General features: G+C 43.2%; 1 protein-coding gene across 1 annotated transcript; it reads left to right on the top strand.

The window, feature by feature from the left end:
* The first annotated feature begins 976 nt into the window (after positions 1-976).
* Positions 977-23,846, top strand: Rimkla (ribosomal modification protein rimK like family member A). The gene is given in 7 exon segments (XM_090333785.1): positions 977-1,139; positions 12,954-13,184; positions 17,990-18,076; positions 20,934-21,137; positions 23,356-23,777; positions 23,779-23,818; positions 23,821-23,846. Coding segments are annotated over 7 exon segments (1,173 nt in total).
* The last annotated feature ends 1,332 nt before the right edge of the window (positions 23,847-25,178 follow it).

Here is a 25,178-nt window from a genome sequence, read left to right as displayed (position 1 = left end):
CAGTTGTGTGGCCTAGGGGAGGTGAGATCAGAAGTGAGAGAAGGAGAGCAGGGGACACCAGTCAGCCAGCGGTCCTTCTAATTGAGAGGATTTTTGATCTTGATGATGATGATGATGATGATGAGATGGGGGTTACAAAGCCTAGAGCTTGTGCAAATTAAGGTATCTAATATATCTTTTAGAATCTCAGTCTCTGAGAGATGCACCTTCAAATGGTCTCAAGGAGAGGCTGGTAACGTCCCGGCCTTCACATACACACACCCCGCTTCGGTCTTGAGGCCAGGATTTGGTCAGAGAAACCTCTCTCGTCTAAATGGGGTCCTTGCCGTGTGACCTTCGCCGGGCCTGGGAGTCTCCTTCGGGAAATCCCTGAGGCCGGGCGGGCGATTCTGCCACCGTGCCACCCCAGCCCCCGGCCAGAGCGCTCGGGATCGCCCCGGGGACGCAAGCACCGCTCGCCGAGCTCCGCAAGTTCCCGCGCCCAGGCAGGCTCCCTCTGCGCTCCACTCGGCCGCCGCCCGGGTCGCCCCACCCCAAGCCAGCCAGCGGCGCCACGCCCACTGGGGAGGGGGTCTCCACCTCTGGCCGAGATGCCCTCCATCCACCTCGCCATCCCGGCCGCTGCTGCAGCTCCGTCCCCCGGGCCGTGATCCGCAGCCTGGCTCCGCCGCCCGGGCCGCCGCAGCACCCGGGCCCGCCGCCTCTCCCGGGCACCGCCCGCCCGCCGGGGCATCCTCTGCAGCCGGCCGCCGCGCGGCTCGCGCCCACCGGCGCGCGCTGATTGGCTGGCGGGCCGGCGGCGGCGCCGAGCGGCGGGGCAGATTCGCTGGGTCAGGGCTGCAGAGGCGCCTGGCGCACTGGCGGGAGTGGAGCTGCGGTGGCTCGCCCGGGAGTCCAGACGCCCGCCCGACCCCAAGCGCTGCCTAGGGGGGCGTCGAAGGGTCTGTGTCGTGCGGGCGCCGCCGCCCAGGCCGCCATGTGCTCCCAGATCTGGTTCCTGACGGACCGGCGCATCCGCGAGGACTACCCGCAGGTGCAGATCCTGCGCGCCCTCCGGACGCGCTGCTCCGAGCAGGACGTGCGCTTCCGGGCGGTGTTCATGGACCAGCTTGCGGTTACCATCATCGGTGGCCACCTTGGTGAGCAGAGCCCGTGCCCGGGGTCCCCGCGGGGGACGGGGTGGCGGGGGCGCACTCTCCAGGGCCTCGCTTAGCCAAGTCCCCTCATCCCCGTGCACATGCCAGTGTTATCTTTCGAGCCCCCCCCCCTTAGGGTGGAGAAAGCCCCTCACCTTGATGAAAGGTTACTCTTCTAATGACCACCATCTGTCCAAGATTTGAGAACGCGATTTAATTTACTTAGAGGACTTTGCTTTCTGAGGAATCCAAATTCAACCTAAAAGTCACCTAGATACCAGAGGAAAATCAAGCGATAAAGCCCCAATTTGCAAATTGTACTCGTACTGATAACCTGTCAGCGTCGACTCTGAGATTTAAGAGACCAGCAATGTATTTGTAAAATTGTTATTATGATAGATGCTTTCGGAAACTTTTCCAGCATTGTGGATGCCTTCATCAGTAATGGTCTGCATAGAAGATAATTCCCAAATGGTGTGGGGATATCTGAGGGCTGCCACCTGCCAATGCGATATAGTAGAGGAGATCTTAGGTGAATTTCCTTTTACTCATCTTCTTTCCTTAAAGTATTGGATTCTGATTCCAGAACAGCCAGGATTTCAGGTACACAGTATCCTGACCTTACTCATCTCTCTACTGCTATGTCCAAGAGACATTTTGGGGTATGACCCAGACCTGAAAAGGTTAAGTATGTTGTCACATATTCTTAATTATTGTTAACACGAGAGAGAATCCATGACTTCAGGACTTCCCACAACCCCTGGTTTGCTGTTTGGTTTTGGGAGTCCAGGACCAAAAGGAGTTTCCCGGGTCAAAGTACTTCTTGGCATGCTTTTCATTATTATTTCAGCCATATCTGGTTAAATGGGCACATACTTGGTGACTTTTCTGTGGCAAAGGATTCCAAATCCTGAACAGGCTACTAACAAGAGAAAATTTGAATGTGATCTGTCTTTACATGGACTATGTCTTCTGTAGATTTTTCATTCGTATGTTTGTCTAAACCTTTAATATGTCACTATCAGATTGTATAGTTTATTATAGAAAATATGCTATCAACATCTGGAGCCTTACAACTACTCTTAAGTGTCATCTTTCACATGTAAAGGGAACATTTTCCCAATCTTTGATCTGCTAAAACTCTCCCAATTAGTTAATCTGCAAGAGATTCTAGAACAGAGATTCTGTGGATCTGGATTGTAATTAGAGTGTTTCTGTTCATGAATTTTGGCGTCCTTCTGGATCAGTCACTTTGTCTTTGAAGTTCAAGTTTTTTTTTTATTTATGATACTGAGTTGACATTCTTTCAGTTTGAAAGTTCCATTTCAGTGTCATATTTAAATAGAATAATCTGTTATATTTTGTCAGTTCTGATTAAATAGCCAGTATGTAAATTCTTCATCCATACAATACTTGCTTATTCATTTTACGGCTTGAAAAAATGTGTTTTTTTTGAGATATAGTAATCAGAATTTCATATCATATTTGTTTTGTAGAGGCCCCTTTAAGTCCCACCCATTATGAATTCTGTAACAATAGGTAAATGTTCTCTGTTCCTAAAACCTCACTTTAAAGACTCAGTTCTAGAAAAACAAAATTCTAGTTACTACTACAGAAATCATTTCAACACTTTTTAGTGTCTTAAAGTTGACTGAAATTCAAGTGTGAAAATATCTGTCTATTCACAAACCAGGAGTTACTTCTATTTTAACTTCAAGAAAATCTACGCAGCTATCTGCCGGGCAAATAGAGAGATTGAAGATAGGCATTTTTTTTCTTTTTTTTTTAAATTTTTTTTTTATTGTAATTAGTAAAAGGGTTACATGATATTTGCCAGATAGAAGGTGCATTAATTCACATACATTGATACCCTTTCACATGTCTTGGTACCCATTTCCCTCCCCCCCCCACACCCCCATTGATAGGCATTTTTTATGCAATTTTTGTTGCTGTAAATTCAGAGTTAGCCATGACGAAATCACAGCTATTAGATAATCATTTCTGCCATTCAAAGCTGTTAAAAGATTTATTTGTTATGGGGATGGATGAATTAAAGCACCAAAACATGAGTTCTGTGAGAAATGGGACTGCTTGATCTGTCCAGTGTTGTGACTGAAATAATGAATGACATGTAACTGGTGCTCAGTAAATACTTCTGAATAACTGACACATAGTAGGTGTTCAGTACATACTTCTGAATCACACAGAGTAAACACTTCAGTAGCACCCAGTAAACACTTCACTAAGATAGGTCTGTTTCCAAGATTTGTCTAGAATCAAACTATAGCAAATTCTTAGTGATTTGCTGAGTCAAAGCATTCCTCTGGGGGAAAATAGAAATCACAGAATTCACTAGCTTTGGAATTTAGAAATGTATTGTTACAATGATACAATTCCCCCATTTGAGAATTGTAGATGTGAGATCTGGGGGAGAATTTTGAGATCATCCTCTCTAACTACTTCATTTTATGAAGAAGAACCTGAGGGTCAAAGAGATGAAGTGACTTTGTCAATGCTTTCAGGGCACGAAGCACCAAACCCTCAGTTCAAACCCTCACTCCCAGCCTCCTCACAGGAGACAAGCATGCTATAGACTTTGGCAGCCCATAGTAGCTTTCTCAGTAGATGTGGAATTGAACTGTATCAAATCAAACTGAGGCTAGACAATGACTTAGCAAAGTCATTTTACAGTGTAAGAATGAAGGCACTACCTTTGCCAAGCCTTCATGCCTTCACCCCTTTCCATTGCTTCTTTATATTAGTGGGGGACTACGATGAAGGAGGTAGTATGGGGAAAGTATAGCTGTGCTCTGCCTCAGCCACTTGCTTAAATTCATTCCTGAACCCTTCTTCTTGGAGGGTAGTGGGAACCCAAATCCAGGGATTACAATTTCACAATGTATCTGGAAATAATATTCAAATGGGAGATTAAAAGTTTTGAATTCAAAGACTGGAATTATCTTTACCATGACTACACATATAAACTGAGAATTTTATACAAATGTAAGGTTTTGTGATTATTTTTAATCCACTGGACTACTCTATCCAATACAAATTTGGAGAGGGCAGCTAATTAGAGAATGGGGAATGACCTTCAGGTAACAAGTGATCCTCTAGAAAACATCCTCCTTTCACTCTCTGAAGGGTGTGACAAAACCACGCTTACCTCCATTTGCTTTAAGAAAGTTCACATTCTCCACTCACTTGCTCACTCATTCATCCAAGTAAATATTTATTAATTATCCTCAATCCTAGACATAAATGGTGGAGGCAATCAAAATGCACACTAGTAATGATGAAAGTTAGGGCAGCCAATAAACACCAATAAGAGTCAGTGAACTCATAGTATTGGCTGGTTAGAACCAATGCTCAGTATTTGTAGTCTGAATCACTAGATCTCATCTCTTCTGTTCTGCCTTCTGCATGAACCTGCAGTGACTGGATCATATGTACTCCAGGCCTTGCACAATGTCCCTCTGTCTCAGATGCCCTTCTAGTTCCTCTCATAGGATGGATTTTATTTGTGTGTGTGTAAGTGTGTGTAAGAGAGAGAGACAGACAGAGACAAAGACAGAGACAGAGACAGACAGACAAGAGAACTAGTGCTTGAACTCAGGGCATGGACACTGTCCCTTAGCTTTCTTGCTCAATGCTAGTGCTCTACCACTTCTAGCTTTTTGGTGGTTAATTGGAGATAAGAGTCTGATGTATTTTCCTGCCTGGGCTAGCTTTGAACCATGATCTTCAGATCTCAGCCTCCTGAGTAGCTAGGATTACAACACCCAGCTTATTTCCTCTTGAAACTTCACACAGGTCACTCATTTCTATAAAGCCTTTTTGAACTCCCATCTGTGTCCCCAAGTAGTCAATCTCTGTCATCTGTTGCCAAATAACATTGTTCAGACATTTAAAAATAGCACTCAGTATAACTTATTGGAATTTTTATCTGCCTTCAAAGTTTATATCCCTTCTCCCCTTAAATAACTGGGGATTTTGCTGTAATCAGCATGTAGTAGGTCTTCATGTTTGTTGGATGACTGTGTGAAGAGCCATAAAAGCTAATTTGGAGCATATGAAGCTTTTATTATAAAGCGTAGGAGACTTTTATTTATCAAGTAGTTAGCATCTGTGTTTGGGAGCTGATGATTGAATGTGTAAATAAATGTGTTTGTGATGAACCATTTCATGAGAACAGATTCACTAGTGAGAATTAAGTTCTTTGATCACGCACAGGTCTGAATCATTAACTGGCTCCAGAAACAAGTCCACTCACAAACCCAAGGACAGAGAGAAAACATAAAATGAGTCCAACCTGAGAAATGAGGTTGTGTTACACTTTTTGCTTAAGAGTGGAATGACTCAGCATTCTTACTTTCAGAGTTAAAACTTTGGTGTTCCATATGGCATTTCCCCCCAATGGTGCTAGGGCCTTGAACATCAAAGACAGCTGTCTACCACTGGGCAATATCCCTAACCCTGTATGACAATTCCTAGGTCAGATTCCCCCTCTCTGTCCCAGAAGTACTGAGGATTGAATCCAGCTCCTCAAATATGCAAGACAAGTACTCTATCACCAAACTACATCCTGGCCCTTTCTACTTTTAATTCCGAGGCAGAGTCTAAATTGCCCATGTTGGCCTCAAACTTGAGATCCTGTGCCTTAGCATTTCAAGTAGCTGGACAAGCGTGCTTAACCTTTAGTCTTGATTTCTACTAAAAGTCTGTGTTTAACACCTGCTAATCCCTGCAACACTACCATATAGTGTTAGTAGAAAGTCAAAAAGGAGTGGAAACATCTACCATCAAATATCCCCCAGAGAGATGTGGGTTCTGTATGGATTCCTTTACTCCAGGGCCCACAGTTAACATCTACAGGCTGACCTTAAGGATGGAGGATGGGTTGACGGTTCACATTATGTTTCTACGAGTTCTTTGGAGATGTGTTTTAGAGCTTGTAAATTGGACTCCTCTGTGGATCTCAAAGCCCTACTTATAGATTTCCAAACCACCTGTCAATACCACTGTAACCTTTCACCAAACTTCTTAGGTTTTCCTGGTAGAAGGGCTACCCCCATCACTCAGAAATGTTTTGTCACCCTCACCCATCACAGCTCCCTGTCACTCTTCTCATTAACAGGGAGTCCATCAACATCCAAGTATGTCAGTACTGGTTTCTCCTTACTCCAGCCACTTCCCTGGCTGACCTCTCCCACTATCCCAAAGGATTCTTATTATTCAAGGTATATATTGATCAACACAAACCCATATAATGATCTGAAGCTCTGGGCCTATATCTATGTGATCTTTTACTCTCCAAAAGTTAACTCGGCTGAACACTGGTGGCTCATTCCTAGTACTTAAGAGGCTGAGATCTCAGGATTGAGGTTTGAAGCCTGGGCAGGAAAGTCGGTAAGACTTATCTCCAATTAACCACCAAAAGCCACAAGTGGAGCTGTGGCTCAAGTGGTAGAGCACAGCATTGAGGGGAAAAAGCTAAGGGGCAGCACCCAGACCCTGAGTTCAAGACCCAGTACTGGTATAAAAAAAGTTAACTCAAGACTATTATGAACAAGTAATAAATTTCAATTACTTTGTGTTGTTACTAATATTTGAACACATCTTAGTCTTTACAACAACTGTATTTCCTCATTCTTTTAATTTGTTTCATTCAACAGTTATTCATTGAGAATCTACTCCATGCCAGGCAGTGTGCTAGGCACTAGGAGATGTAGAGGCAGAGAGAATAGATGTGGTCTTGTCCCTCATTATTATAATATTATATATTTATTCATTAGCTATCAACAGAAGTCTGTTGACTGCCTACTGTTCTAGGTGACAGAAGAAAAGATCCAGCAATCTCCACCTGTCCAGATTACATTCTAGGTAGATGAGATAGGCTATAGATAAGACAAATAAAGCACATATAATCTATTCGCAAGAAAAGCTAAATGAGAAGAGGGAAAGTTTTGTCTGAAAAGAAGAGGGTTGTAACATTAGGGTGGCTGGGGTTGTTCCCGAGGTAATATTCTGCTAAAGACCTGAAGGGATTATGAAAGCATGCCTTTCAGCTGTTGGGAATAGAGTGGTTTAGGCTGGAGAAGACAGAAAAGCCAACATGGCAACAGACTGAGTGGAGGGGCAGAGAGCAGAGGAGAAGTCCGAGTGGAGTGGGAGGTGAGCACATTTGTAGGACCTTGTGGGTCACTGACGGATGAGAGTATAATGGGAGCTGGGCACAGTGACATGATGAAGGGATCCATTTTTGATCGCCCCTGGAAGAATCCACAGAGGCCGTGATTCTGCTAAAAATGTAATAGTCTTCCCGTGAGGTAGGGAGGTAGCTCCTTGTTTACTCTCCTGCACATTCATACTCTCCTGCTACTTTCTTATTATTGGTACTTACTTTGTACATGAAGGGCTCCCCCCTCCCCCAGCATATGGGAAACCAGTTTAGTGTTAAAGCTTTCTTTTGTGAAGCTGAGGATGTTTGTATGTCTGCAAATGAGTGATGTGTGTACAGGTTTGGAAAGGCAGTTGCCAGCTTGCATCAGTTTTATATCAATGTCAAGGCATTTATAGTCAAATATATTCCAATGATCTGTGTTCTAAGAGTCCTCTAAATGAGAAAAGGTGTGTAACTTCTTATCAAAGTACCTAAAATATAACCAGTACTCAAGAAAAATGCTATCAAGATGAAATCTGAATCACAGTATCATTTACTGCCATGCTCCTATATTCCCACTATCAAATGATTAATAATTTTTTAGAGCTCTGTTTTCTAAAAATGACTTATATCACACTGAAGTTATTTCTCTTTACTATAAAGTGCTTTCTTCTGCTATTATAGCTACAAATGCAAAAGTCTGATTTTATATTACTTGATTTATCCTAATATATGAGTTATAAAAAACAAAAAGCAGGGCTGGGAGTTTGGCCTAGTAGTGGAGTGCTTGCCTAGCATGCACAAAGACCCCAGGTTCGATTCCTTGGCACCACATACATAGAAAAAAGCCACACCAGGGGCCGGGAGTTTGGCCTAGTGGTTAAAGTGCTTGCCTAGCATGCATGAAGACCCGGGTTCAATTCCTCGGTACCACATACATAGAAAAAAGCCGGAAGTGGTGCTGAGGCTCAAGTGGTAGACCTCTAGCCTTGAGAAAGTCCAAGGACAGTGCTCAGGCCCTGAGCTCAAGCCCAGGACTGGCAAAAAAAAAAAAAAAAAAGAAAGTCCAAGAAAAAAGCCAGACCACATACATAGAAAAAAGCCAGAAGTGGTGCTGAGGCTCAAGTGGTAGAGCTCTAGCCTTGAGAAAGTCCAAGGACAGTGCTCAAGTCCAGGACTGGCAAAAAAAAAAAAAAAAAGCAAGCAGCTAGGTGTTGGTGGCTCATGCTTGTAATTCTAGCTACTCAGGAGGCTGAGATCTGATAATTGCCAGCCCAGGCAGAGTCCCTATAAGACTCTTTTCTCCAGTTAACCACTAAAAACTAGAAATGGTACTGTGGCTCAAGTGATAGAGCACAAAGATGCTCAGGGACAGTGCCCTGGCCCTGAGTTCAAGCCCCACAACTAACAAAAAAAATAAATAAATAAATAAAAAGCAAACAGATCCAATTCTGTAGGGAAAAAAAAAAAAACTTCTTTATTTTTGGAGACAGAGTCTAACTCTGTAGCCCAGGTTGGTGTCAAACTCGCAATTTTCCTCTACCCTCCGAGAGTGCTAGGTATGGGTTACCATACTTAGGCATATTTCTATCGTGTTTCCAAATAAAAGAAATATACAAATGTAAACAGAGAATTCAGAAGGAAATCAGAGAAAAACTACCCATAAAAATAGATTATTCTGGGGGCTGGGAATTTGGCCTAGTGGTAGAGTGACTGCCTAATATGCACAAAGACCTGCATCTGATTTCAGTACCACATACATAGAAAAAGCCAGAAGTGGTGCTGTGGCTCAAGTGGTAGACCTCTAGCCTTGAGAAAGTTCAGGCCCTGAGTTCAAGCCCCAAGACTGGCAAAAAAAATAATAAAGTATTCTTGTTAGAAGTGATATGCAAAAAATATTGATTTGATTTTCTTTCAAAAAAAAAGAGTTGATTTAGACTAGATTGGTCATTTTATTGACTCGTTTGAAGTCTAATCTTTTTCCCCTACTATCTGACTTCTTTGGATGCAGAATTATCATCTTCAGGTTTTTGATTGGCTGTTTTAAAAAACAAAATAGTTTGAGGCCAAACACATTAAATCTCAGATTCAGTCCAGGAGTTTGGTGGTGATCCATCATGCATCAGTTTTATGTAACTACCATAACATTTACAGTCAAACCCTCAAGAAGTGAATATCCCCAAAGCAGCTCGACTTTTCCCTCCTCCCCAGATTCAAGTGAAATCCCTTGCTGTTTGAAGGCAAGAACTACTCATTGCTGGGGGTCTCCTCGGATTCACTGTAGTCAAACAGAACCCTGTTCTCCTGTCATGCAGCCAGCACTTCATTCCCTTGGCTTGAAGACTGCAAGTCACAGTGGAGTTGCAAAAAATTCTGGGAAAAGTGATGTGTTAAGTAAGCTCCATCCTGAACAAATCTTCCCTTCCCTGAAAGAAGATGCTACTGTGAAGGGAGGGCAGAAATTACATAAGCTGTTTACCATCTCAAAATCCAGAAACAGGCCTTCCTAAGGACCAGTCTTTAACCCACATTATTCTTGGCCACATGTGGGTGATGCTCTCCCTGACGGCACCATGAAGATGGATGTAATTCAGGTCCCTTTGCACAAGACTAGCCAGCAGCACAGAGTCAGACACCAGACCTGTCTTACTGCTTAGTAGAGCCTTTTGGGCTCCACTTTAACCCATTCCATTCTTCATTTATTAAAGGCTTCAGTTGGAATGAGCCAGGCCCAAAGATTTACCTTTGGAGAAGAGAGACAAAGTCCTGGTAAGACTTCCTAGGTATATGTGAACTTGCTTGTTGAGGCTGAGCTATCTCTGTGCACTTGTGGTTGGTATTTCTAGAAGTGGATTGAACATTTTTTTCTCCCCTGTAGAAGTCTGTTTGTCTGTGGCCTTGTGTTGGGATTTGAAAGCTAGATGTTTTTTGCTGCTTCTTGCTTTTCCAGGTCACTTTTCTGTTGCAAAGCTGTTTTTACTCATTAGGTGGTTAAAAAACAAAACTACTCCATAAAATTATTGTCCTACCTTGCTTAGTAGAATGTCTGTGTAATAATAATGGCAGTGCCTTGCATATGTATAGAGGTTTATGGTTTTCAAAGCATCTCTCCATCTATAATCTCACTGTGTGATGCTGTCCTGGACATTCAGTATTGACTCATCATGTGCATCAATCTGACTACTTTCCTTTTTTTTTTCCCTACAATTTGGAGGATACTACATAGAATCAACTTCCCTCACCCTCACTACTTTTATTATATTATTTTCCCCAAAGACTATAAACAAAGAGCTTTTCAAGACCAACATGATCATGTTTGATGGCAAAGTGAAGATGGCCAGAATATTCTTTATAAATCATGCCTGAAAATTAGGTTCCACTTCCTTCCCATAGTTCACACTATCAGCATGTAATTATGAACCACATATCTTAATACCCCCACCTCTGTATCTCAGACACTTTTTGTACATGCTGCAATAACCCTCAAAATGGGCAAACTGTGTTAGATCTCATTTGTCATTTTATGAATATTTTGGTTTTCTTTTTTATTTGTCTAGAGTTTTTCTTTTTTTCTTCTTCCTTAACTGAGAGCTTTGGTGTTGAGATTATTTATCTCTGATGGAGAAATTGTTCACTTCATTAGCCTGGGTGTGCAAAATACCCTTTATGAAATAGAAGACACATTAACTTAAAGCCTATAATGGGATTTTGTCAATTATTTGAAAAGTTTGCTTCAAGCTCGCAGAGTAGTAGGATCCTTGCCTAGCAAGTACCAGGCCCTGAGTTTAAACTTCAGAATTGAAGAGAGAGGGGGAAAAAAAAGACTTCAAAACATTTTGGCAACTCCTTTAAGGTTCATGAAAAGAAACCAAGAAAAGCGTTTCTTGTCCTCCCTCCGTCTTTCCATCCCCCAGTGATTACTTTAGGATTAGGCATGCCAGAGATGTGAGGGGAGGCCTGAGTGACACCAGGCAGATTGCACAGGTGCCTCGAGTTCTTGCTTCCCCTGTGCCATTGAGTGACCAGTAAACTTTGGCCATTTCATTTTCGGACAATGGAAGAATGTCCCTTTTATTGAGCCCACATCTTTATTCTTACAGCTTCTGTTCAACTCAACAAACACAGTGCTTACCATGCACTGGGCACTGTTCCAAGAACTGGATTCAACAGACAACACACAGTCAAAACAATGCTCTTAGGGCTATCCCTACCTCTTGGAGTCACTGAAGACAAGCCAAATAATTCTTCCACACAGAAGTCCTTCAGTAGCTTGAAGGGCTACTAGGCTCAGATTCTTCTGAGTCTTCACATCAAGCTAATATTTCCAGTGAGTCCAATGTAAAACAGCTTCTTTTTGCTGTAAATATGGTGATAGCCTCCAATTAATCTTATTTAATTTTGTATACTGAGTACAATATTTGTTAACTATTGCATTGATTTTTAGTTGACTGGGTTTTTTTTTTTCTTTTTTCTTTTTTTCATCCATTGTGGAGCTTGAACTGTGGGCCTGGACACTGTCCCTGAGCTCTTCAGCTCAAGGCTAGCACTCTACCACTTTGAGCCATAGCATCACTTCCTAGACTGGTCTTTTTTTAAACTTATTTTTGTTATAAAGGGAATATGAACTCAAAGAATTTCTGGAAAATATAGATGAATATAAAATATAACAAAGAAATAACTGTAACCTCATTATCCACTATTAAAATGTATATTCTAGCCTTTTCCAACTTGCCTCTGTCTACATAGTTGAGATCATAATACATTATTTGTCATTTGAATCATATTTTTCCTATTAATATTGTCATTTATACATGTGGTATGGAACAATATGTTCCTAAAATCATTTAGCTAGTGTAGTGGTGCATGCTTATAATCTGAGCACATGGAAGGCTAAGGCAGGAGGGACCTCAAGTTTGAGGCCAGCCTGGGCTACATTATGAGACCTCACTTTAAAATAAAATCATCACCAGGCACTGGAGGCTCATACCTGTAATCCTAGCTACGCAGGAGACTGAGATCTGAGGATTGCAGTTTGAAGACATCCCGGGCAGGAAAGTCCCTGAGGCTCTTATCTCCAATGAACCACCAGAAAACCAAAAGTGGCACTGTAGCTCAAAGTGGGAGAGCAGAAAAACTCAAAAACAGTGCCCAAACTCTGAGTTCAAGCCCCACAACCAACAGAAAAAGAAAAACATAATAGAATAAAATCATTACATGGTTGTATACTCCTCAAGTCATTACACTTTTTCCCCAAATGTTAAATTCTAAAAAAGCGACAGGGATACTCAAAGTAGATGACACTGTTGTCTTTCCATAAAACCTTTTCAGACTTTACATTGGGAATACTGCTGGTTCTGTATGGAAGAGGGGAGTGTGATTGCATCTCTCCTGTGGATTCTTCTAACATGCATTGTTCTTGGTATGCTGCTTTCTTTTTTCTTTCTTCCATCCTTTTGTGTTTCCTCATAACCACGCTCTGCCATTTGTTTGGAGATAGGCTGACTGTCAAGCTCTTTTGCGACATCCTGGGATGTTCAGATAGCTGCTCTTGAGGCCCTGTCCCTGCCACATGCAGACTGAGGACTCTTGGAGGCCGGTCTTCAGGTAGATTGAACACTGACGAATGCTGAGCTCACTTCCGTCCTTGATTGCAGGCTTGCAGCTGAACCAGAAGGCCCTCACCACATTCCCAGATGTGGTGGTTGTGAGGGTGTCCACACCCTCCATACAGTCAGACAGCGACATCACTGTCCTGAGACACCTAGAAAAGCTGGGCTGCCGCTTGGTCAACCGCTCTCAGAGTATCTTAAGTTGCATCAATAAGTTCTGGACATTTCAAGAATTGGCTGGACATGGGGTCCCCATGCCAGACACTTTCTCCTACGGTGAGTCAGTCCCCTTGAAATACAGTTGGAACTATATCCAAACTACCTGTGGCTCTTGGCTTTTCCCCTCACCCACCCCCAGAAATCTTCCAGTATCTCTAGCTTTTCAAGGAGGTGATAGAGTGTCTTGAATCTTCATGCTAGCTATGCCTGCCAATGGAAATCTTATCTTCTTTCTTTCACTATATGCCAGAAATCAATGAGCCCCTGGGGCTATAAGATTAAGAATCTTGTCCCCAAGGCATACTATACTAAAGTCTATGTCCTGAAAGAGTTGATGGGCCTGGCTAGTATAGGAATACATAGGACAACCCTTAATGTAGTTTAGAATCCTTCCTAAAAGGCAGATAATCAACAAAGCTGAAATTAACTCAGTGAAACAAGGGATCCTGAAGCAGAGAACAGATTGTAGAAAGTCCTAACAGTAAGAGAAAACATGACCTGTTAGTGTTGCCAGTAGCTACAGACCAGAGAGAGGCAGGGGAGGAAAAGAAGAGAAAGAGGGAGGGAGGGAAAGAGAACTGAGAGATGTAAGACATGAGATGGGAAAGGTAAGAAGGTGCCATATACAGTATGTGAAGAAGAGTTAACGGAAGTGAATAGGAAGTTATTAGAAGGTTATAGTCAAGGGAGTGTCTAGCCAGAGTTACAGTGTAGATCATCTGGGCCATTTTATTGAGAAGAACATGGCCCGGGAATGGGGACCTCATTTGTTTAAGATGGGAGAGAACTAACCCTGTGTAAAATATTGATGGAATTGGAATGAGGTGCTTGAAGGTCCCGCAGAAAAGGAACCTTTTATTTATTCATTTAAATAATTTTAATTTAAATAATGAGGGAATTTTTATGCCAGAACTGGGACTTGAATACAGGACCTGGGTGCTGTCTTAGTGTTTTCGCTCAAGCTTTTTGGTGGTTAACTGGAGATAAATCTCATGGACTTTCCTGCTTTGAACCACAATCCTCAGATCTTAGCCTCCTGAGTAACTAGGATTATAGGGATGAGCCACCGACACTGTGCTTGAAAAGGAACCATCTAAGGTCCCTAAAATGATGACAGAGAAGGGGTCTAAGGCACAGGGGCAGAGAGGGTCTTAGGATTCCTCTCCACTGTACTATGAGAAGACAAAGATGCATCGAAAGAAATTAAATGTATCCATGAGATACTTCTTTTCCTGAAGATTCCCGTCACCAACAGTGCACCCTCACTTCAAAATAAGACAAGTCTTGTTATTCTTCATGTGGTGGGCAGAATAACCTCCCAAACATGCCTATTTCTTAGTCCCTGGAACGATGAGCATGTTAAGTTACAATACAAAAAAGAATTAAGGTTGCAAGTGGGATCACAGGTGGTTCATGCCTTTAATCCCAGCACTAGGGAGGCTGAGGCAGGAAGATCATGTGTTCAAGGATAGCCTGGGTTCTACAGTAAGATGCTGTCTAAAACAGCAAAAAAAAAAAGGTTGGAAATGGAGTTAAGCTTGTTAATTAATGACCTTAAAATAGGGAGGTTAGCCAGGCACCTGTGGTGAACACGTGTAATCCTAACTACTCAGGAGGCTGAGATCTGTGGGTCACAGTTCAAAGCTAGACCAGTCAGTAAAATCCATGAGACTTTTATCTTCAGTTAACCTCCAAAAAGCCAGAGGTAGAGCTGGGCTCAAGTGGTAGAGCACTGACCTTGAGCAATAAAGCTCAGGGACAGCAAGCACCTCAGCCCTGAGTCCAAGCCCCAGGACTGGCATGTGCGCACACACACACACACCCCAGTAGGGAAATTAACCTAAATTAGTTGATGGGCCTAATGTAATGAATGTTCTTAAAGGTAGAAGAAGGAGGCAGAAAAGAGGATCAGAGGGAGATGTACTTGTGGAAGGAGGAAGAAAAGATAAAATATGAGAAAGACTGTCATTGCTGGCTTTGGAGATAGACCAAAGAATGAGCCCAGCCTGTAGAAACTGGAAAAAGAAAGAAAACAGATTCTCCCCTAAGACTGCAGCCTGCTGGCACCTTGATATTAGGGAAACCCATTTCAGACCTGTAACTATAGAACTGTAAAATGATAGATTTGTGTTGTTCAGCCTGCCAAGTTGTAATTTGTTACAGCAGGAACAGAAAGCTAATATACCAGCTAATGTACCTATAAAGTTCCATCCGGCACAATTTTGAGAACTAGAAAGTAAACTGAAAGGGCCTCTGAGCAACCCCAATATATGTCACAAGTCCCAACACAGATTCAGTGTCACTCACTTAATGGACAGGAAAGCCCTTCACACTGTAATCCAGGTTCTACTTTCCCCTGTGTAGGAAAAACAATCTGTTCCGACCTTTGTAAGTCCTTTGGCGGGGGTAAGTAGGAAGAGAGGCTCCCACCCTGTGCTGACAGCAGTGACTAGTATGGGTCAGTGTCTCAGCAGCCAGAAGACTGATGATCATTAAAACTAGATCCACATTGGCTCATGCCTGTAATCCTTGCTACTCAAGAGGATGAGATCTGAGGATTTAAGTTAGAAGCCAGCCCAGATAAGAAAGTTGGTGAGTCTCTTATCTCCAATTAACTAGCAAAAAGCCAGAAGCAGAGCTATGGCTCAAGAGGCAGAGTACTAGCCTTGAACAAAAAAATTCAAGGATAGTGACCTACGACCTAAATTCAAGTCCCAGGACTGGCACACAAAACAAAACAAAAACAGATCCAAGAACCAGCAAGTGCCAGCCACGCCTGTAATCCTAGCTACTGCAGAGGCTGAGATCTGAGGACCAGGGTTCAAAGCCAGCAAGGGTACAAAAGGACCTGAGACTCTTATCTCCAATTAACTTAAAGATAATGGGAAGTGGGGCTTGGCTCAGGGTAGGGTGGTAGCCTTGAGCTGAAGAACTCAGGGACAGCGTTCAGGCCAAGTTCAAGCCCCATGACCCACTAAAAAAAAAAAACCCAGCAAGTATGCTAGTTGAGTACAGTTAGAGGGCAAATATGTGATATCTTAGGGCTTTCATTATGACATAGTTGTTAATATTCATGATGTTGACACTAAGTTATCAAGGAAACAGAATGCTCAATATAGTATGTACAGGAAGCCAAGGAAACATATAGAACAATCTAGACAGATTTTCATGCACATTATTATTTGTATTATGACATTAAGGCCAGTTCAGACTGTAGAGTTATCCTTCCACTTTGGGGGAAGCTAGTGTCCAGGCTTAGTCTCTTTGGGTTTTAGTTTCTTACAACCTCCTAATAACTATTAAACACTTAGTGACTTAATAACATTCACTGATTATGGCACAGACCCTAGGTTAGAAGCAGCCACAGCATGGCTCCGTTCTCTGTCAGGTTGAAATCAGGGAGTCAGCTGGAGCTGCAATTTGGAGATTACCTTCAAGCTGTCTGTTGGCATTTAGCTCCTTGCAGTTGCAGGTCTATGGTCATTATTTCTTTGCTGGCCATCACCAGGGACCAGTCTTAGTTTCTAAAAAAAAACATCCATTGTTCTTGACCACACGGCTTTCTCCGCAGCATGACAGTTCACTCCTTCATGGCTAGAAGAACAGTCTCTGATGCATTACTATCTTTTTTCCTCATGCCTGTGTAGGTTCTGTGGCTTGCACTCAGGGCCTGGGCACTGTCCACTTAAGGCTAGTACTCCATCACAGTGGCTTTTTCTTTTTGAGTGGTTAATTGGAGATAAGAGTCTTGTGGATTTTTCTCCTTGGGCTGGCTTCAAAATGTGATCCACAGATCTCAGCCTCCTTTGTAGCAAGGATTATAGGCATGATCCACTGTCACATGGCTGAGTTATTATCTTTTAAATGGATCCCCTGATTAGGTTAAGCCTCCAAGAATCATCTTCCTATGGATGAAGTAAGTGGATTATTAACAATCACAGGAAAGAGTCCTCCTTATAATTACTAGTCCTACCTTCCAAGAGGGATGTCAACAAGGAGTGTTCCTAGGAGGTGGGACTCTTGGAACCAGGCTAGAACCCTGATTCCTCTAGTTCCTAGGAAGAGGAAGCTGCCTCTTATATCATTTTTATCAGGGTTTTAATGGATGTGGAGCAGGTAAAGCCTTTAGAAGGTGCTTGATAAATGGTGGTCTCCCAATGGAGAAGTGGCTCAAGTGGTAGAGAGCCAGCCTAAAGAAAAAATAAAAGCTATGCATGAGCACAAGGCCCTGAGTTCAAGCCCCAGTACGGGCACAGAATAGTGGTCTTCTCTGCATGGTTTCCACAGGGAACGTTGAGTCAGTAGAGCAACTCCAACTCCATGGAATACACACCAAGAGCAAATCCTAATGTAAACTATAGGCTCTGCGTGATAACAATGTGTCAGTTCTGAAAAATGACTGCTCTGGTTGGAGAAGCTGATCACGGGGGAGGATATGCTTGTATGGGGACCATGGGAATATGGGATAGCTCCCTATTTGATATGCAGTTTTGGTGTGCATTGTCAGTTGCCCTAAACATTGAATTCTTTAAAACATTTTTTAGTTGATTTCCTTTCCTTTGTGTAAGGAAATGGATTAAACAGATTAAACCTTTGCATTAAACAGAGACACAAGGCAGTCTGGAGACTTTTTAGAGGGGGCAGTGTAATACCTAACTAGTACTAACTGTACTTTACCTAGTACAGGAAGGAAGGGAGGGAGGAAGGAAGGAAAGAAGGAATGAAGGAAGAGAGGGAGGGGTGGGAGGGAGGACAATATCACTGTTGCATAAATTGTCAAGTAATCCCAATGCCCTTCCTTCTTTCCTTTTTAAAAGTCTCCTGGCCCTAATGCCTTCATGACTCTTATCTTCTCTTGGTAGGTGGACATGAAGACTTTTCAAAAATGATTGACGAAGCTGAGCCCCTGGGCTACCCGGTTGTGGTAAAGAGCACACGCGGCCACCAGGGTTAGTGCTGTGCCTGGGTCTCCTGGGGAATCTTTTACCAAGAGCTGCCACATTCACCCAACCCACAAGAGTGCGGATGAGGTCTTGGCAGTGTTTGCACTCTCTGGGTTCCCTCTGTCCTTGCTTCTGTTACATGTTCTCTTCTCTCCTTAGATGATTACAACAGACTCCTAACTTGACTAGTTTCCTTTTTCATTTAATTTATTTATTTTTGCTGGTACTAGGGCTTAAGGCTCAGAGTCTCTTGCTCTCACTTGGTTTTTTTTTTGTTTTTTTTTTTTTTGCTTACAACTGAAGCTCTACTACTTGAGCTACACCTCTACTTCCAGCTTTGTGCTGGCTAGTTGTGTCGGGACAGTTTTTTAAAATCTTGGTTTTGTTTGACTGGCCTGGTTCCAAAGCATACAATGCTCAGCCTCTTGAGTAGTTAGGATTATTAGGCATGAACCTCCGAAGTTATAATAATAACTGTAAGGTTTGTCGAAAGGAAATGCCACGCAGTTCAAGAGGCGAGGGTTTATTGAGAGAGAGAGAGAGAGAGAGAGAGAGAGAGAGAGAGAGAGAGAGAGAGAGAGACAGAGAGAGAGACAGAGAGAGACAGAGACAGAGACAGAGAGAGACAGAGAGAGTGACAGAGAGAGAGAAAGAGAGAGAGACAGAGACAGAGACAGAGAGAGTGACAGAGAGAGAGAGAGAGAGAGAGAGAGAGAGAGAGAGAGAGAGAGAGAGAGAGAGAGAGAGAGAGAGAGAGAGAGAGAGAGAGAGGGAGAAAACAGACCGCCAGCCACACAAGATGGAGTCAGGTGGAAGAAGGACTTACGACAGGAAGTGAGAGATTATATAGGGGGAGGAGTGTGGCCACAGCGAAAGGGGATGTGACCTCAGAGGATGAAGAAATACTTCAGACTGGGGGACCTCCCACTGCCTCCGGACATGCCAGATGCCAAGGTTACAGTCAGGGTGGGGATTTCCAGGGTGCACAGGAGAGTGCCAAGGGAAGGAATCATTTCTCCCAGGCAGACTTAGGTTATTAGTTTATGACAACTGTCAGCACACCCACTCAGCACAAGGTCCTGTGTTCAAGTCCCAGTACCGACAGAAAAGAAGGAAAGAAGGGAGGGAGGAAGGAAAGAAGGAAGGTAGGAAGGAAGGAAGGAAACAAACAATGTAGCGGTTGCATAAATTATTGTCAACTAATCTCTGTGCCTCTCCTTTTTTTTTTTTAATCTCCTTGTCTTAACTGTATAGTTCCTTTATTACCTGCTAAGCTCTATCAGACTTTCTGTGCTTGGAGCCAATCCCTAGCCCATCTCTACTGAAAATCCTACTGCCGTCCACAGAAGCCCTGAGTTTCAACCATCTGCTTTCAGATTCCAGATCTGGTGCCAAATACCTAACTATTTACCTCTCTACTCATGGTTGAGACTTGGAGCAAGTCAGATGTTGCAATGTGCCCACTTACTGAGCCATTCCTGTTTGCCCTGTGCCCAGTGGGATCCTCTCCAATAGACACTGACTGTCCACTTGGCTGTACACATGCCCTCCCATAACCCACCACTTTGGACCTCCTCTTTTGTTCCCACTTCTCTGATTTTGTTGAGTGTCTGGGGTCCAGTCACTTCAGAAATGAATGCACACTAGTTATGATATGTTTGGAAGTTACTTTTCAGTCTTCTGTCACAAGGGACTGATGCCCATTGCTGTTTCTTTAAGACTCTAGAAGACTTCTTTCTACTCCCTTTTTAATGGTAACAGGCAACTTGAGAAAATATCTCCTTGTTCCACTTTTACTGAAAAGAATGCTCATCCTGGGCATGTCCATGTCATATTTGTGAGCAAAACTATTAGAAAGTTCTCTCTAGCTCTGTCATCTAATATGCAAATGGAAAAAATGCTGAAGAACTCAAAACATAGGTGATTAGAGCAGAAAATAAAAGAGTTGCTGGGTACTGATAGCTTATACCTGTAATCTAACTACTAAAGAGACTGAGATCTGAGGATTTAAGTTGAGATCTCAAGATTGAGGTTCAAAAGCATCCTGGGCAGGGAAGTCCATGAGACTTATCTCTACTTAGTCACAAAAAAAGGTAAAGTCAAGAAGGAATGCTTTCTCAAAGAGCAACAAAAATATGGGCTTTGTAATTAATGGCCAACTAAGTTTCTCCTGCTTAAAAGAAAGGCATGTGTCATTAGTTCCCTCCTTTGAGCTCCTACAACATATTGCTTAGACCTTTTAAGGCCTATCATGTGGTTGTGTTGTTATCTTTTTTGGCTCTCTCTCCACTCATTCTTAGGATTCTTCTAAACCATGTTCAATTAATTACATTCTGTAAACACTGATACGTGTTTGCCCTGCCCTGTGTATTAAGCCTAGTGTAAGGTTTGGGGAATTTTTTAAAAAAAAATTGAGCTAGACATGAACTTGCCTGATCAATGTCCTAAGGATGATAAGAGATGCTAATTAACTTCTTTGGGAACTTAATTGATTAGATCCTTGGAGTTTCATTTTGGCCCATTCTCCATGTTCCTGGAATGCATTATTAATTCTTAAAAAAAAAAAAGCAGGGAATGGTGTATACACCTGTAAGCCCAGCTTTTATGAGGAATGAGTTCAAAAGAAGGGAAGGGAAGGGAAGGGAAGGAAGGTGAGAAGGTCAATCGTATTAAAACTTGAGGAGCATCAAGAGGGAATAAGGTTCAGTGGCTACTTGATAAGAAACAAGAGTCTCATCAGAGAAATAAGGGGGGCCAAAGCAAGGCATAAAGAAGCTGGTTCCTGTTTTGGCACAGAGAGACAGTGTGGGTATGACAGAAGCCCCAGGCTTCCCTAACCCTTTCTTCATCTTTCTTTTTGAAGGAAAAGCTGTTTTTCTGGCCAGAGACAAGCATCACCTCTCCGACATCTGCCATCTGGTCCGCCATGATGTGCCCTACCTGTTCCAGAAGTATGTGAAGGAGTCCCATGGGAAAGACGTGCGGGTGGTGGTGGTAGGAGGCCAGGTGATAGGCTCCATGCTGCGCTGCTCCACAGATGGACGGATGCAGAGCAACTGCTCTTTGGGTAAGACTCAAAGGGTAGAAGAGTGGGGCTGTTGGTCACGGAAGGCCACCAGGACATTTCACTAGGCTGTTGGACTTCTGATCTTACCAGGCTCTGCTATGCACCAGGATCTCACAGAGAAGAATGAGAAACAAGCCCTTTCCTACGTCAGCAAGCAGTCCACAAGCAGGGAGTGTAAATGTTGTGACAGAGGTGAGGGCAGAGGCAAGACACTGAGGTGTGAACCCTATCCTGTAGGAGTTAAGGCTTAGCAATGAGAGTTGAGCAAGGGTGTGCTGAGACTGGCATTTGAAAACATCACATCTGTAAATGATGGATCAAAGGCAGAAAAAAAAGAGGCAGGAAGAGGGGTTGGAAGCTGTCCAACAGCTCAGATGGAATTCTAAGAATCAAAAAACCAAAGCTGTAGCAAGAAGAATATCAAACTTGCCTATGCATTTTAATCAAAAATTGTATTTTTCTTAAATGCGTGATGCTATTAGAAAGGCTGCAGATTATAGTGGGGTTGAATGCATAATGTCATCCCTTGAAGCAATTGATAAAAACATTCTCTCTCATGGAAGTCTTCCTGGACTGAATTTGTATGTTGTTAACACGAAGGGAAAACTACCTATAGTTATTTCCTAGCTCAGCAGATGTAAATACTAAGTCCAGTGACTACAAAAGCGGCATAGACACTGATTTCTCTTCTGCTTCACTCTGCTTCACTGGTGTCTAAGTCCCACAGAAACTCCCCAGTGGGCTTACTGTATAGAGATGAGTCTTTGCCATCTGGCCATACATGACTCCATAACTGTTGTAAGAGGATGCAACTGCAGGGTATGTGAGTCAGTGCTAGATTCAGCTTGACACAGTACTCAGTACCACAGTACTCAGGACCTTAGTACTCAATCTCAGCTTATTTGCACAGTAGACATACATACTGGTTAATAGCCACATGGTTTTGTACTGTTTCCTTATTGCTTTTCTTTCGCTTTAAAAAAAATTTTTTTTTGCCAGTCCTCCTGGGGCTTAAACTCAGGGCCTGAGCACCGTCCTTGGGCTTTCTCAAGGTTAGCACTCTACCACTTGAGTCACTTGCAGCTTTTTCTGTGATACCGAGGAATCGAACCCAAGGCTGCATGCATGCTAGGCAGGCGCTCTACCACTAGGCCATGCGCCTGGCTCTCCCTATTGCCTTTCTTGATAGGATGTTTATAAACTGTTTTATAGCCTTTTCCTTATAGCCAGGATAAGATAGTATTTACGCAAATTTGCTAGACTTAAGAATTAATTATTAGATCTAAGAATACAAGTTTAACCCTAGAAAGATGAAAGGGAGCTAGTGAAATCTAGCTTTTTAACAGGTGAGGGTAATCAGGCCTTTTGTCTTGAGTACAGGATTTTGTATCACAATCCTCTCTATTTTTTTTTGGCAGTCCTGGGCCTTGAACTCAGGGCCTGAGCACTGTCCTTTGGCTTTCTCAAGGCCAGAGCTCTATCACTTGAGCTCCACTTCCAGCTTTTCTATGTATGTGATACCAAGGAATCAAACCCGGTTCTTTAAGACTAGAAAGAAATGACCCTATTGTTTTTCCAAAATGTGGCTTGATTTCCATTTATAACTCTGTGTGTGTGTGTGTGTATACGCGGGCAAATGGTAGAGTAAGTACTGGGGCATGAACTCAGGGACTGGGTGCTGTCCCTTAGCCTTTTCACTCAAGGCTGTTACTCTACCACTTGAGCCACAGCTCCTCTTTCAACTTTGTGGGGGAAGGGGGGGCCGGGAAGCGCTAGTCCTGGAACTTGATCTCTTGGGCACTGTCCCTAAACTTTTTTTCCCTCATAGCTAGCACTCTGTCACTCAAGCCACAGTTCTGCTTCTGGCTTTTTTGTAATTAATTGGAGATGGGAGTTTCATGGACTTTCTTGCTTAGCTGGCTATGAACCATGATCCTCAGATCTCAGCCTCTTGAGTACCTAGAATTACAGATGTGAGCTTCCAGCACCCAGCCACCTCTAGCTTGTTAGTGGTTAATGGAAATAAGGGTCTTACAAACTTTCCTGTCCAGGCTGGCTTTGAGCCATGATCCTAAGGTCTCAGCCTCCCAAGTAGCTAGGATTGCAGGCATGAGCCACCAGGACTCAGTCTGGTGAGTCTTATCTTTATAGGTCATTGGACTCATTCATCTCTGAGAATCTGTCTTCACCTTTTAAATCACTGTGCTTTCCCCCTCAGGTGGTGTGGGTGTCAAGTGCCCACTGACAGAACAAGGCAAGCAGTTGGCCATTCAGGTATCCAATATCCTTGGCATGGACTTTTGTGGCATTGATCTTCTCATTATGGAAGATGGCTCCTTTGTGGTGTGTGAGGCGAATGCCAATGTTGGCTTTCTAGCTTTTGACCAGGCATGCAACTTAGATGTGGGTGGAATCATTGCAGACTATACTATGTCCTTACTGCCAAATAGGCAGACCGGGAAGATGGCTGTCCTCCCAGGACTGTCGAGCCCCAGGGAGAAGAATGAGCCAGATGACTGTGCTTCAGCTCAGGGAGTTGCAGGCAGTGTCTACACCATCAATAATGGGTCTACCTCCAGCGAGAGTGAGCCTGAACTGGGAGAAGTCCGGGATTCCTCAACAAACACAATGGGGGTTCCACCCCCCCATGCTGCCCGAACCTGGCTACAGCATTAACAACAGGATGCTTCAGAATTAAAACTTAAGTGAATTCCTGCTTTTTGGCAGCATTTAAACCAAATCCTACTGCTTCCCTAGTAGATTCCAGTGAAGAAAATGTGGACTCATGTGATTTCATTTGCACAGAAACGAGAAATCCCATCTGGGCACTCAGCATTTTTTCTAATGATGATTTAAGCAAATGGCCTAACTTTGTGGTTTTTACAAAGACTAATAGAAAAATACTCACCAAGAACACCGTCCCCGTTGATGGATTTGAGACCAGTGTCTGCGGTAAACACTTAGGCATAGTAGCACCCCACTGTCTGGGGCGGGCTGCTGTTGGCTGTAGCAATAGCAAGCATAGACTTGGAGTGACTCCTGGAAATTCTAAACTCAGAAACTACTTCAAGATGGAGGCGTGCACAGACAAGGAGGATGGTGACTGCAATAATACATTCTTCACTCCGCATGCATGGGATGCTCCAAGAACGAACCTACAGTTCAAGCACTACTAGAGGATCAGTCTCTCTTCCTCCTCTATCACCATCTTGATGGTATTTCTCTGACACTCAGGATAGGGCATTCTAGGGAGCTTCCTTCTCACCACTGAATGAGACTCAACATTCTTTCACCTCACTCCTTGGCCTATGTTCTGATTACAAACTGCTTTGCCACTGGGAATTTATACACCTGCTTTAACTAGTGCCAGCTCTAGCAGCTTCCTGCACCCTTGCTGCCTTTGGCCTCAGCTGGAAATGCACTTCAGTGAGCTAATGGCCATATACTTTGTTTCTTAAACGTGTACTAGACTCTAGCACTAGGGGCTTTTTTTTCTAATGGGCTCTGTTCATTTGTTACCTAGAGCCAGTGGTTTGTTTGTTTGTTTGTTTTTAAACCACAAAAACATACAGAAAGATAATCATTCTTCCCCCTCTACGATGAGCGCCTTCATGCTCTGCTTAGCTGCAGGAGATTTTGTGGCTGAGTTGGTATTGGCTTGTTGGGTTAGATATGGCCACTGGAAACACGTTCCATCCCCTGGCCATTTGACTCCAGGCTCCAGAAACCCATCCTTACCCATTTTCTTCTGAGGAAACTGAGTTATCAATAATTATTCATTGTACATGTTTTGGTGGGGGGGGCTAAAATAGAAATGACAGCCAACTGCTTCCAATTTCAACTCTTTAAAGCACTAGATGAGATCCTTCCCTTGGGAGAAATCATGGAGACAGGATTTCCTATCTCTGTTTATATGAACTATAACTAAAAACAAGCAATGACCAAATATACGAGAACACATGTATTCAAGTTATCATCACTCGGGGGGACCTTACTCTTGAGCTATGATGTTGCATCTGCCAAGAACATTTTGAATTCCTC

The sequence above is a fragment of the Megascapheus bottae genome, chromosome 6 (genome assembly GCF_031878675.1).
Source record: "Megascapheus bottae isolate mThoBot1 chromosome 6, mThoBot2.hap1, whole genome shotgun sequence".
Classification (NCBI taxonomy): Eukaryota; Metazoa; Chordata; class Mammalia; order Rodentia; family Geomyidae; genus Megascapheus; species Megascapheus bottae.
This window is presented reverse-complemented; position numbering and strand designations above follow the sequence as displayed.